This window comes from Corvus brachyrhynchos, unplaced genomic scaffold (assembly GCF_000691975.1).
Source record: "Corvus brachyrhynchos isolate BGI_N302 unplaced genomic scaffold, ASM69197v1 scaffold209, whole genome shotgun sequence".
In the NCBI taxonomy this organism is placed as follows: Eukaryota; Metazoa; Chordata; class Aves; order Passeriformes; family Corvidae; genus Corvus; species Corvus brachyrhynchos.
The window spans coordinates 1,979,440-1,993,145 of NW_008246056.1; the positions used below are offsets into that span (position 1 = coordinate 1,979,440).

Genomic DNA, 13,706 nt, shown 5'->3' on the forward strand with positions numbered 1-13,706 from the left:
CGGCCCAGCCCGAGAGCCGCGGCAACGCCTCGGGATGCGCCGGGAATGGAGCGGCCGGCCCGGCCCTCCCGCGGGGCTGCCCCGCGCTCTGCTCCGCGTTGGGAGCAGCGGCTCTGCGGGTTTTGTGTGAGAAACGCTTCTGCAGGGACTCTGCTCCGGATCTGATGTGTGTTTCCTTGACTTGAAACGAGCTTTCTGTTCGCGAATATGACTTCAATCGAATTTGTTACATATTAGAAGTATTTGTATAAGTTAATCCCACTATAGTCATGGTATGGTTTTTTTGTAAGCCCAGACACATTTGAGTTGGCCAGAGTTCCCTGGAGTCAGTGCTGTGAATGCAATGATGGTCATCTGTTTTAATGAACAGCACTGGTAATTAAACATTTGTATTGTTCATTGGCTGGTTTACCACCCTTTGCAGAGCATGTGAAAGGATAAGTAAACTCTGATGTTTGCAGAGTGATTGTTCTTGTCACTGGCATCGCATTTACAAAGAAATAAACCTGCAGGTGTCTGATACTGACATTTATTATGGTTTGTAACTCACAAATGAGCCTTTGACTCCATTGTTGCCACTGACACACTTGCTCTTACTTGCTTGTGCTATTTCTCTTCTTTTGCTGATACTGTGTATTCTCTTGGCAACTGGTGAGTGCCTCTAAAGCAGGCAGTGGTGAGGAAGCATTGGGTGACTGGGTAAAAATCAGCAGCGAGAAAACTGAAAATAGCTTATTACATAAAGTTGCTTTTCAGTGTAAGCAGTGGCTGCCACATGAATGATGTGATCCTAAGCAGCAAGATTCCCATTGTCCCCAAGGTGCTCTACAGAGGTGTTTTTATCCTCACACACTCAATCACTGAATGAATTTTTGCTCTTTGTTGTAGGACTATAGAAATACCAGTATCTCTTATTGATATTTAAAATAAAACCCCAACACCAAACCAGCAGGTTCAAAGCATGAACTTGGGGTTAAACTTGGTCATTTTTTGTTGTTTTGAGTTACCAGCCTTGTTATTGCAGGGTGTTGTTTGTTGCTACAAAACATCTGCTCATTTCATGATCAAAACCACCTGTTTCTATATATTGAATACACACTTGTTAACTTGGGAACTGTGGAAGACAGTGTACATCTTCAGGAACCACAGTTCTTTTCATTTCATAGCCTTCTATATTTTTATACTTGAAAACTGTGCATTTCTGCAGCCTGATACTGCCTAACTGTGGAATCTCTTTCTTCTAGCTGCTGTTTGTGCATCAAACAGGTGGTCACACTTGGAAGTAAACCTTAACCAGAGGTATAAATAAGCTCCCTCATAAGTGTGTTTGATGTTTCAATACTTCAGCTGTTGTAGATTTTCACCTGCTCTTTCACAGTCTGCAGCTTGGTCAGCAAGGTGTGTATCTTCTGTTGGGTCTGACAGAAAAAAGGAGGGAAAGCATTGGTTTGCTGCAGCTGTCTAATGGACAAAGCGTGAGTTTGGGGCCTGGAGATGCGGATTCCTTTGCCCTCTGTCATGTACTGATTTGTCCAGGTGCTGCTGTTGGGGTTTGAACATCTCTGCTCAGAGCACACTTTGCAATGGTAGTGATGTCCTTGTACTCAGGCAAGAATTGTAGGGCATGCGAGATTACTGGGTCTGTGTCATTTGTAACACTCCTACTTTCAGTACATTAGAAAAAGTGGGGGAATCACAGAATCATAGAATGGAATGGGACCTTAAAGATCATCTCATTCCAACCCCCTGCCATGGGCAGGGACACCTTCCACTATCCCAGCTTGCTCCAAGCCCCATCCGACCTGGCCTTGGACACTGCCAGGGATCCAGGGGCACCCACAGCTGCTCTGGGCACCCTGTGCCAGGGCCTCCTCACCCTCTCAGGGAACAGTTTCTTCCCAATATCCAACCTAAACCCACCCGCTCTCACTTTAAAGCCGTTGAGTTGGTCACTAAAAGGAGGACTCCTCTTTAATTCACACAGCCAAAGCTGGTCTGGGGATGGGTCTGAGTTCTGCTGTGCGGGGACAGCTGGGAAGCTCCCAGTGCTCCTGGATTTGCCTGGTAAATGTGTAACCACTTCACAATTGCTTAAAAGGGGAGAGAGGGGAAACAGCTGCTTGAATTCCTGTCCTTTTGTCTAGGGGTTGCTCCTGTCTCAGAGTCTGAAGAGGAGGAGACGCCAGATCCAGATGGGGAGACTTTGTCCATTGTGGCCAAATTCCAGCCCTTGGTCATGGAAACAATGACGAAGAGCAAGGATGGCTTCTTGGGAGTAGGTGTCCTGCAGGCCACAAATTCTGGGATAAACACATCTGGAGGGCTGGCCTCCCCTGCTGCCCACGCTGGGGCTCAGCCCAGCACAGGGGGTTCTGTCCCAGCGCACACGGCCGGGGCAGGGCCAGCTCTCACCCACAGCACCCCTGAGTCCTTCTGCCAGGGCTGCTCCATCTGCTCATCCCCAGCCTGTGTGGCATTGTGTCTTCGCTGAGAAGCCTTGACTGCCTCCCAAACTGGAGAGAGGGGGGCGGGGGGAGACAAAGCCGACGCAGCAGCTGGTAACAAACGTATCAGGTTACCTGCGAGAGCGCTGTGAAAGGAAACTTTGGTTGAGACAAGAGAATAGATGGACGTAAAGCATGTGGGAAGAAAACAAAATTATTGGGCAATGGTTCTGCGTGTTTTGTGGACAAGAAGTACTGCCCAGTGAACAAACTGTGCTTTGAAGAAAGATAGTACAGAGCATAGTGGAAAATTCCATTGAAAAACAATCTCAACCACTTCACATGAGCCAGGAGCATCTCATGCTGGGAATCCATGCAGCCCACTGGCAAAGATCTTGGAATCAATTTAGTAAATATAAGCAACTGATCAAAACCTAGTCTTCTTTACTATAAACAACCATGCTTGGAGGAATGGAACACCTCGCAGCAGCTGTTCTCTTTTTCAGAGACAAGAATACAGAGAAATTCGTACACTTGTTTTTAAAGATACAAGGAAAAGTACACTAACATTATTTTAGCTTAATGTCTATATGGAGTTAATCTTAGCTTCTATTGAAGATGATCTTGGAAGATCTGGGAGCTTCTGCTGTGTGTGGCATGAGGGAAGTGTCTTGGCCATCCCCACAGATTTGATACCAAAAGTTTTTGGTAGTTTTCAACAATACAGGCCAGAGACTGGCAGGCTGGAGAGCAGCTCTGCTCAGATGGAGCTCAGGGCCTTGGCACACAGCAGGCTGAGCATGAGCCAGCAGCTGGGCCTGGGAGTACAACGGGCCAACAGCATCTCAGGCTGTGTTAGTGGGAGCACAGCCAGGAGATCGAGGAAAGTGATCACTTCCCTGTGCTCAGCACGTGTTGGAGTGCACCTGGAACACTCCCTACAGCTATGGGCCCCCAGGGTCAGCATGGGCTGGAGCACATCCCCCATGAGGGGAGCTAGGCTGGGAAAAGGGATGGCTGTGGGGACACCTAACAGCAGCCTGCCCACACCTCTGGGGGCTTATGGAGAGACAGGGCCAGGCTGTTCACAGTGGTGCTTGGCAGAAGGAGGATGGTGGTGGACAGAGATTGAAACAACAGAGGTTCAGAGTGGTCACAAGGAAAAGCTTTTTCAACATCAGGACAAGTAAATTTTGCAACATGGTCCCCAGAGAGGCTGAAATTCCTGGGAGGTTTTTCAAGACTTGGCTGCTTAAAGCTCTGACCAACCTCATCTGACCTCACAGCTGACTGACCTCTGCTTAGGAGGTGGAATTAGACACCTGAGGTCTCTCCTCTTGATCCTGTGGATACAAGACACAGCTTCAGAAAGAACCAACAAAGTGTTAAGGAATGTTGTGTCCCCGTTATAGAAAGGCAGATCTGGAGGGCAGAAAACTTGAGGTATCTCATATCAGCCTCATTCCTATTGATGAGACTTTGTGATGTGCTGGGCGGCCACTGAGTTGACCTTATGTGTGGTGTGAAATTCCATGCTGTAGCGACCCAAGTTTCCAACAGGTGCCCTTGGAGAGTGTGATATGCAAAATCCACATCCTACACTTAGAGAAAATTGATCTGTCAGATGATGCTGACTCACTGTTAGACAAAGGCAGACTCCTCTACAGAAATAAATTGTATTTGTGTTTTACATAGCTTGTTATATAGTCATACATAAGAAATAATGAAAGCCCAATTTTCAGGCATCAAACCTGAGTCTAGAGCAAAACTTTTATTCTTTTTCTTTAAGATCTATGGAATAAAGCTTGAATGACTTTTATTGACTTAAAAACAAATTATTGATTGACTGACAGTAACTTTTTACCTATAACCCATGTTCTAGCAACAAAGAGCACAGAAAACAAAGTCTGCCAGCTTTTTTTCACGTTCCAGGTATGTCAGGCACCATTTTAGGTGCTTGCAGTAAGTGGCATCCACAGTGGAAATGATCTTCAGAAAGTTTTTGTCTGTTTCAGTGTTTTTAGTGTGGCATGCTTTGAAGGAGTGCAGCTTGACAATGACTACATGCTGCTTGTGTACACTTAGATGCAGCTTTTATGTTTATTTTTGTTTCGTGGAAAGCCTTGTAGGAAATGTGGCTTGTTCACTGTAGCTAGACCAGGAATTTTATATTCTTGCTGCTGCTGTACTCAACCAGCATGGACAAGTAGCTGAACACATTCACCTCCTGATCTGAGCAGAAAGGATTGTCTATTTTACAGCTGTTTACACCATGTTTCTTCTGAATTTCTGTTTATACCTGACACTCAAGAAGCATAACACAACAGTGCAAACAGTTTTCCACTGACCATTTTAACTTGATATTTGCTTACTGTAAATATTACTTGGGTCTTGGGTTTAGCCTCTTACACACTTCACTGAAGGCCTAAATGAATTAATTTTGTGAAGTGGAAATTTGTAGCTGAGTAGGGACTGTGTAATTTGGCTCTGAGACATCCTTCCTCCACCCTGCCCACTTAAAAAGAAAAGATTGGAATAAAAGCCCTCTTTCAGGAAAAAATGTACTCCATTCTATGGCTGTGTGGGAAAGCAATTAAATGCACATTAACTTTCCACAAGTGCTAGAGAAAAATCCCAATTGTTTTCTCAAGCCATGATCCAAGAGAGAGAAGCCACATTCATGAAAAGAGAGCACAACATCTTTGAAGTGAAGAGCTCAAAAGAAGAGGGCTCTTACACCTGAGATCGTGGAGGTGAAGTCTCTGCAGGAGTTTCTCTGGTGCTTTCTCCAGGTATTGCGGAATGATGAATAGGAAGAAGTAACGGCTTATGTGCTTGGTGCTTTCCATTGGGAAAAACAGGGGAAGGCAGATTTTATTTCAGCTCTGAAGAAGGTGGATGCAGAAGGAAAAATGTCAGGGCAGTCAGGATACAATTGTTCCTAACCTAATGAACCTTGTTGAAAAGAAAAAAAAAAAACCTGGTTCCCTCTCTCTGTTTTCTTCCCAGAGGTATCAGAAAAAGTGTGGGTTCTCCTAGCAGTCAGCCTGCCATTTTATTTTGAATGCTCATATCAGCAAACTATAAGCAAGGATTAATTCTGAAAACTGGGCAGTGTTCAGATAAACCTCTCAGTATGTACCAATGAGCACCCTGGGTCTTTACTGGACTTGGGATTCAAGGCATAGCTTTGGCAATGGAGGTTTTCCCTTGGTTGTGTTCTAAAAACGGCAGTAGGCTGCTGCCAGGAAGCTTTCCCTGTGTAGCAGCACGGTGAGAGTGCAGTAATTTGTCCAACTTCTGCTACAGAAAAGCCACCAGAATCATCCAGCTGTTGTCAAATGGTGATTGATGGAGTGGAAGCAGATCCTCTATTTCACTGGTACCAGGTACGTGTGTGTAAAGCTAAGGAGGCATCCTGACTGTCCTGGGCACCATAAAGTGGGGCATGTGCCTCTCTGTGCAGCTCCTGTGTGATTTACAGAGGCACTGGGTAAAATAATGGAAGGGAAATGCTGCAGAGAAGAAGAAAAAACATCTTGGATTAATTCAAGGGCAGTGAGTGAGTGTGTAATGCCCCCTCACAGCAGATCTGGTGTCCCTCCTCCTCTCTCCCTGCAGCATCAGTCAGGGCTGAGGCTGCAGCATGGCCATACCTTCAGCCTCAGCAATGGAGAAGCCAAGTCACACCTGAACTTGATTTCTAAAGGATGCATGATGTTGTCATCCTTCCCCAAAAGGCACTGAGTTTGAACATAAAGTGATGGAACTGGTTCAAATTACATGGTTGTAATTCGTACTGTGGGAGCCAGCTATGGAAAGGTGCCTACAGTGGATCTGGGTGGAGCTCTCCAGCTTGCTTCAGGCATCCAAGAGCCAAAACCTGAGTGGTTTTGCAAAGGAGAGCTGGCATTCCCAGGCGATGCACAAGTCCTGAGGCTTTCAGTGTGCCAGACAGATCCACAGGGAGCACCACAAGGTGGGACCTGCCCTTGCTGGTGTTGGTCAACAGCAAGAGAAATCCTTCCTGTGGTTCCAACAGGCTGTGGAGGAGTTCCCTTGTGCGCTGTGAGAGAGGGAAATCCTCCAGTGAGGCAGAAAGGAGTAGCTCTGACTTGTTCTGGTGTGCTCAAGTGTGCAGAGGGCAATCCTGCTCTGGCATTAGTATTTCTCAGCTGAGAGCAATTGTGTTTGGCTGCTTCCTCTGCAGGTTTTCTGCAGCAGCTGCAGGTGAATGAGTAGGGATCCACTTGCACCTGTGTGGTTCCTTCCACCTGGTCCTTAATTGACCAATTAAAAGTAATTGAGTAATTAATCCCTGCCAACCTCTCTAACAGGAGAAGGAATTCAGGAGGTGAGGCATGATAAAAGGCAGTGTTCTTAATCTTAGTTGTGGCTGGGTAGTGAGGGATCAATTTTCTTTTCACAAAAATTGTCATGAGCTTGTATGATTTAACAAAATGGCTTGGCATCTGTAGATGCTAGTGTTCCTGAACTGTGTGACTTGTTCTTTATGATTAGGTCATATTTAATTGTGTGTTGTGTAACAGTGGATATTAACGTCGTCTGAAGTCCTGACTTTGATGGGCTGTGGAATACACAGTAAATTGTAGGCTAAAATGTAAAAAAATATTCCTTTCAGAGAAAATTTATCAGGAAGAATCCTATGGAGCAGAGTTAGAAATTAATCTGCTCATTAGAGTAATGAAGTAATATTGACCACAGTAAGCAGGTTTGTGCCTATATCCTGCACAGCTTTTTATGCTTGGTGGCTGCCAGAATAAAGCTGCAATAACATAACTTCTGAAATAATGAAGTTAAAGTGCAAACGAGTTGTTGTTCCCCTCATAAAGGGAACTTGTGGTTCCTCTCTGTCCATCCCATCTGACACTGAGGGACAGCAGAATCTTGGCAGTTAACTGTACATTTTCCAGACTCACCTGTGTTCAGAGCAAGCGTGTTGTGACATACAGCTTTTCAAAAAAACATTGTCCCCAGCCTAGTGACCAGGATTGTTAAAATTACTTGTTATCGCTTCATAGCATAGAACTGGATTATTTCTTAGATTATCCAGGAACTTCATCTAACAAGTTTCTTACTCCTGCAGGGAATGGGCATCTTAACAGTGCCCTTGATCACCTGTGCTCGCTTCCTGTGGTTTTCCAGTATTGGTGGTCACAGTGGTGTGGTTTCCGTGTTAGGGTTGTGTCACTGGATTCTTTGGAACTGAACACCACGTGGTGCTGTGCAGCTGGTCTTGCCCACTCTGGCAGCTCCTTCCATTTTAATCCTGTGTTTAGTCCTTGTTTCGTTAATTCTGACCCAGCACACGCAGAAAACCTGATCTCTGGTGTTAGCAGAGATTTATTACTCTGCCCCACAGAGGCCAAAGGGGATGGGATTTCCCAGAAATGGGAGTGCAGGACTGTACTGAAATGTTTGTGAGGAGGCATTGCACTGCACAACTTTTAATTACTTTTTTACTTATGATTCATAATCCTGACGTACTCAGGAACTCTCGACTAGACACAATAGAGGCTGCTGCTGCACTTGCCAGAAATGCATTGTTCTGGTATTTTAACCCTCCTTAACCCTTGTGCTGAGGAAAGAAGTGTGCCAAAATTGGTTACGAGGAGACACTCTTCCTTGCTGTGACCACCTGGATGGATTCCTTTCTTTCAAAATCTTCAGCTCAGTCCTTTGAGAGCACATCTTCAGGTCAGTCTTCTAGTCTAGAAGAACACAGAGCTGTAGAGAACAAAGAGTCTCTGTTTAAACTGTTTGTGGTCATGTTTGCCTACAGTTTTCAAGGGATACCCACACACGACTCTGTCAAACACTAGATTCCAAGCCAGGCTTTTCTCTCAAAAATGTTCCACCTCGCCTGGAATCACTCGAATTGTCACTCATACACACAGACAGATTGAGAATGTGTGGATGTGGTTCATGTTCTAGTGTGAGTCAATATACCCAAGGGGAGGGGGGAGTCACAGCTTCCAGTCTTTGCACAGAGACACAGAGTAAAAGTGGAAAAGGGATGCAAAGATTTCCCATTCCAGAACAGTCTGTAACCCCAGGTCTAATAGCTTCAGGTGCTGAGCATAGAGATGAATAATCCCATTTGAGAGACTTCAGGGAGTTCTCAGATTCACTCCACAGGCACAGCATTCAGAGGGATACAATTCATGCCTCTCTTAAGGGTAGGCTGGCTTGACCTAAATACTCCTGGAACAGACACTTGAGCCAGGAAGCCCCTAGAACGGCTAGATTTGGTGGCTAATTAAACTGAATAAACAAAGAAAAGTTATTAGAAAACAAAAGGTGAACATTGTGCACAGTGTTTTATTATTGCAATACTGAATTGCACAGATACCCCGTCTGGAGGGACAGGTGTTACTCTCTGTCCATCCAAACGCAGCATTTTGCCTTGGAGCAGTGGGAAGGGGTTTCCTTCATGTCCCTGCAGCAGCTTTAAGCAGATCTACCCAAAGAAGCACAGAACTGCTCCGTTTCATGCCAGCCACAAGATGAAGTGACAGCTGGGGACAAAGTTGGCCTTTGTTACCTGGGAGAGTGGCACATGTGTGTGTGAAGGGCAAGCATGGGGCAACTTACTCAAAAGACAAATCAATCAGGTTCCCCAAAGCAGACAGGGTCCTTGTGTCCACCACACTCCAGCTGTGCCTGCAGTCTGATAGGATAAAAGGACCAGGGAAGGACTAGGGCCTGCTGTAATTCAACAGCAGCCTAAAGAGACAGATGTGTCCCTTTGTCACCAGGGGCAGAGGCACAACGATGACCAAGGCCACAGTGTCCTCGGGACATGAGACTAAAATATGAAAGCTGTATTTTAAGAGTTTCCTGTCTGAGGCTGATTTTCTCTCCCATGCAGCCAGTGAGGTGCACCAGCTCACAGACCACAATAATGCTCCAAAAACCAGGAAACCATTTAATCAGGTTTTTAAAGCTTGCATGCCTTAATACTGCAAAGGATGGAGATATACAATGAGTAAACTTTGTGAAATGGGTATAAGCTGGGGGGAAAATAGCCTGATTGCCTGAAAGGTTGAGAGAGCCAGAATATATCAACAATGTGCTTTAATTACTCTTTGTATTAGTGCCTCTGTCACTGTCAGCTTTCAGAAAACTACCTTTTGTAACTGTCTCTATTTGGAGGTAGAAAAAGCAGTCTAGGATGACTCACAGGTGTCTGGGAAGGTCAGAATAGTTTTCTCCTTGCATGTTTCATCACAGTATTTTCAAGAAATTACTGTAGAGTGATGTCACCCAAGGAAAATGTCATCCCACAAGAGCTGCCCACAAGTTTGCCTTTATAAAGAAGGTTGAACAGTTCTGTCTGTGTTAATGGTTAAGCTGACCAGACATTTCTCACTGATCACAACATTTTCTTTAATGATCTTTTCAGAGAGGCTGTGGGACAGGGGTTTTGCAGACATACATCATTCCCAAGTCTGTGTTTACTTATCACATAGGTTTGGATATACCTACTTTGGCGTATCAATGTTAAAAACGGCTTCAGGTGCTGAGCAGGGAGAAGAATAATCCCATTTGAGAGACTTCAGGGAGTTCTCAGATTCACTCCACAGGCACAGCATTCAGAGGGATACAATTCATGCCTCTCTTAAGGGTAGGCTGGCTTGACCTAAATACTCCTGGAACAGACTTGAACCAGGAAGCCCCCAGACAAAGCCAGCCAGATTTGGTGGCTAATTAAAATAAATATAGGACAGATAATAGAAAACAAAAGGTGAACATTGTGCACAATGTTTTATTATTGAGTACTGAGGTCACAATATCATCCTTTAACAACTTCTCTCCCCTAGGGCTGATCAATGTGTCACCTGAGAACCAGGGTGGGTGTCTGGAGGAGACTTTGGTACATCTTGCTTCTGGTCAGTGAATTATGTGCTTGTCCCACACTCCCTGGGGCCAGACACTATTTCCAGACTCATGAGAAATACAGATGATTATTCTAAACTGAGGTATGTCAGTACAGCAAAATTATTCCATGTCAGAAGATGGGAGATAGAAAGAGGGAGGAGAGTAAATCACTGATAGATTATAAATATAACATACTGCAGGCATCACACAATTGTTAACCTACTATTTCTGCATCTGGTCTCCTTGACCCATCACCCCTTCTACCTTTACAGTGAGTTCAAGCTAAGGCAGCTGGATTCACCAGCTTGATCCCATGGATGCTCCCCCTCAACCCAGCATTTCCTACATCCACTCTGCAAAGCTTTTCACATCCCATTTTTGCCTGGCCTCTGTGGGTGTCTGGCAGGTGCTGTCTGTGTCTGCTAAACTCCCGTGGCACCTCACTCCAGTCACTTCTCTGTGCTCCCTCAAGGGCTGTCTGCCCTTGAGGACCTGGCACAGCTGTCCTCCCAAAACCCATCAGCCTTGCAGCTGGCTCTGCTGCCCAAAAACCATTCATGCTGCTTCCTCCAGAAAAACTGAGCTGCTGTCTGAGGAGAGAGAAGCTGTAATCAGGAACTTCCAGAGGAGATCAGAAACTTCTTAGCCATGGGCTTTATCATGCCTGTTGTCAAGGTCTGGAGAAGGGGATTCTTTGCCGAAAAGGAAAAGGAAAGGAAAAAGGAAAGGAGAAAGGAGAAGAAATAATTCCAGGTGGCACTGCTGGTCTCCTTAATGGCGGGCAAGTGGTTTGCTGAACTTTTTAAAGTGCCTCTGGCTTTTTCACAATATAAAAATAAACCTGTCCTGACCTCTTTTGAACCCATTTCTTAGGAACACGATCTCCACTGATGTTGGATGTTTTCAAAACCTTTCAGGAAGCATTTTAAGTGCAGTGCATTAGACTTGGCCTTCTTTCTGAGCCTGATTCAGCATTTACGTGTGAGCACAGCCTGGTCTGTTGGTACAATACCGTTTGCTGCAAGCTGTGCATGTCCTGAACTGCCTCTGCTGGGAAGCAATGGATCAGCCTCTCATCATGCTCCCTGTCTGCCCCCAGACTTACTGCAGAAATTAATGATCCAAGCAAGGGACTAAATCAATCCAATCCCAGCTATATACACTGGGGAATGCCGGTGTCAGCTGGGGCTGCTGTAGCCAGCTCTGTTTATTGGCCCATGCACACTATGCAGTAAAACACCAGCTTGAACCCAAATGCCAGACCCTAGAATCACCAAATGTCAGGGAAAACTGGATCCAAGCCTGCCTCTAGTGCAGTCACCTTTCCCTGAGCATTGTCTGAACCCCTTCATGTCTCTGCTGGAATGGCAGAGTAAATGTTGTAGAAACACAGATGGTTCCTGCCCCCTCAAAGGCAGCTGCTGTGTTCCTGTCACCACTGGCCCAAAGCTTGTGGCCCAAGGTTTGTGGCCATTAATCCAGCTGTACCTGAACTGGGCACTGGGCAAGCCTGAATGTAGGTGTCAATTGCTCTCTAGATTCCCAAGTGACACATTGCTGCACACAGTAAGGGCTCTTCTTGTCAAGTATTACACACAGTTATTCCTGGATCTGATCCATAAAGCAAAGGCAAGTCAGGGTTGATAATTGAAGTAATGCATGCAGGAAGGCTTTAACTCCTAAGTGTGTTTTCCAGCTTTACCCCTAAATATCCAAACCCAATCCTGTATCTTGTGCATATAAATATGTACACAGCCACCCCCCACACGTACAGTGTTTGTTTCTAACACAAACTTGAAGTTGGATTTAACATTTTCATTTTATTCTATGTGACTGAAAGATAAACTGTAAAAAGAAACCCAAGGAAATTATATAGATTAGGGATCATCTTACTGTCCTACCACTTGTGTTCTCCCCATTATGAGAAATTTCTCTAATTTCTCTAGGCTGTGCCACAAAGTGAGGACCACAAATGACTAAGGCTTCACTGGTTGTCAGTGCATCTCCCTCCCACCACAGTCTCCCTCTTTTCTTGGATCCTCCTCTCCTTGTGTGTTTCCCCCCTTCCCACTCATCTTCTCACAGGATATGAGTAACTGCCACTGAAGTCAAAGTGAGTTACTCACTTCCTGCAGCAGGCAGCTCAGATCCCTGCAGTGCACACTCTGCAGGATCACACCAACACTGCGTGCCTGCTCTGCAGTGGGAACAAGCTCTGAGAGAACTGCCTTGCCGGGTTTCTAGCATTTCATGGCTTGAAACTGCTGGGGAAAAAACCCTCTGAAATGCTGTTTCATGAAGTCATACAGAATGAACAGTCATAATTTAAAAACTGTTGTTATATAGATGTGATAAATGTTGTTATATAAATGATGCTTCATGGAAAAAGGACCATAAACTTGTATTTACTCTGAGGGGTTTTTATCACTTCTTGGTTTTGTCAAGTGCTTGTTTTGGGTTTTTTTCAGTTCAGTATCGCTTCATCCAGGAAATTGTTCAGCGACTTTCTAAAATGAAGAATTATGCTGGAGTTCAGTGGGCACAATGTTTTGTATTTACAAAAAATGTCTTATCAGAGGTAGAAATATGATCAAACCAAATTGTTAGATCTGAATAGTTCCAGTCATCCATAGCTGGAGCTTGTCAGAAACCTTCTCAAGTGCTTGAATCTCTCTCTTCTACTCTAGGAGCCCATCTAGCATGAACTCTGCCCTTTAAGCAGACTGACTGCATCTTTAGGTATTTACTCACGCTTGCTCTTGAGGTACAGACCTCTCAGAACTACAGCCTCACAAGCCCTTCTGAAATATGCTGTGGAGCTGATACCAAACAACAGCAAGTGCTTACTGCTGGTCCTGCTGCATCCCCAGGGAGCAGCCTGGAAATCCAGCTGATGATGATCAAGAGAAGAGCTGTTTGGAGAAAAAGCTGCCTCGTGCTTGCACATGCTTGTGGTGGGACTTCAAATAACTGTTTTAAGTCTAGGACTTGGATGAGAAATTAGAGTTGGGAAAGACAACCTCTCAAGAGGATTTCCTTACATGGAAAACTCCGTTTGGCTGATCCTGCAGGTGATAAAACTCTTAAACCTGTAGTAGCGCTTGTGGTTGTGTTTTCAAAGCTAAACTAGGCAGCACCATGAAAAAATGGTGGCACAACTGTGGAAAATACCCACTCTTAGTATCACTGGGGGAAGAAGCAGCACTACAAAAGCTATTTCACAGAAGTACATGTGATTAATCATGCAGAGAAGACCTGTATCCATAAGAATTGAAGCCAGAGGTAAACACCAATAACTGCAGTTTTCAGAATAAGAGCATAGAAAAGAAACTGAAATTTTCAGTCTGAGTGGCTTAAAAG

The 13,706-nt window shown here is 45.0% G+C and overlaps 1 protein-coding gene across 1 annotated transcript in view; it reads left to right on the forward strand.

Moving 5' to 3' along the window:
- The window catches only part of MED21 (mediator complex subunit 21), a 7,629-nt gene extending 3,995 nt beyond the window's left edge, over positions 1–3,634 (forward strand). Inside the window, exons 5-6 of the mRNA XM_017745751.1 lie at positions 2,040–2,045; positions 3,481–3,634. Of these exons, the coding sequence (XP_017601240.1) occupies positions 2,040–2,045; positions 3,481–3,634 (160 nt within the window). The remainder of the gene's footprint in view (positions 1–2,039; positions 2,046–3,480) is intronic.
- The last annotated feature ends 10,072 nt before the right edge of the window (positions 3,635–13,706 follow it).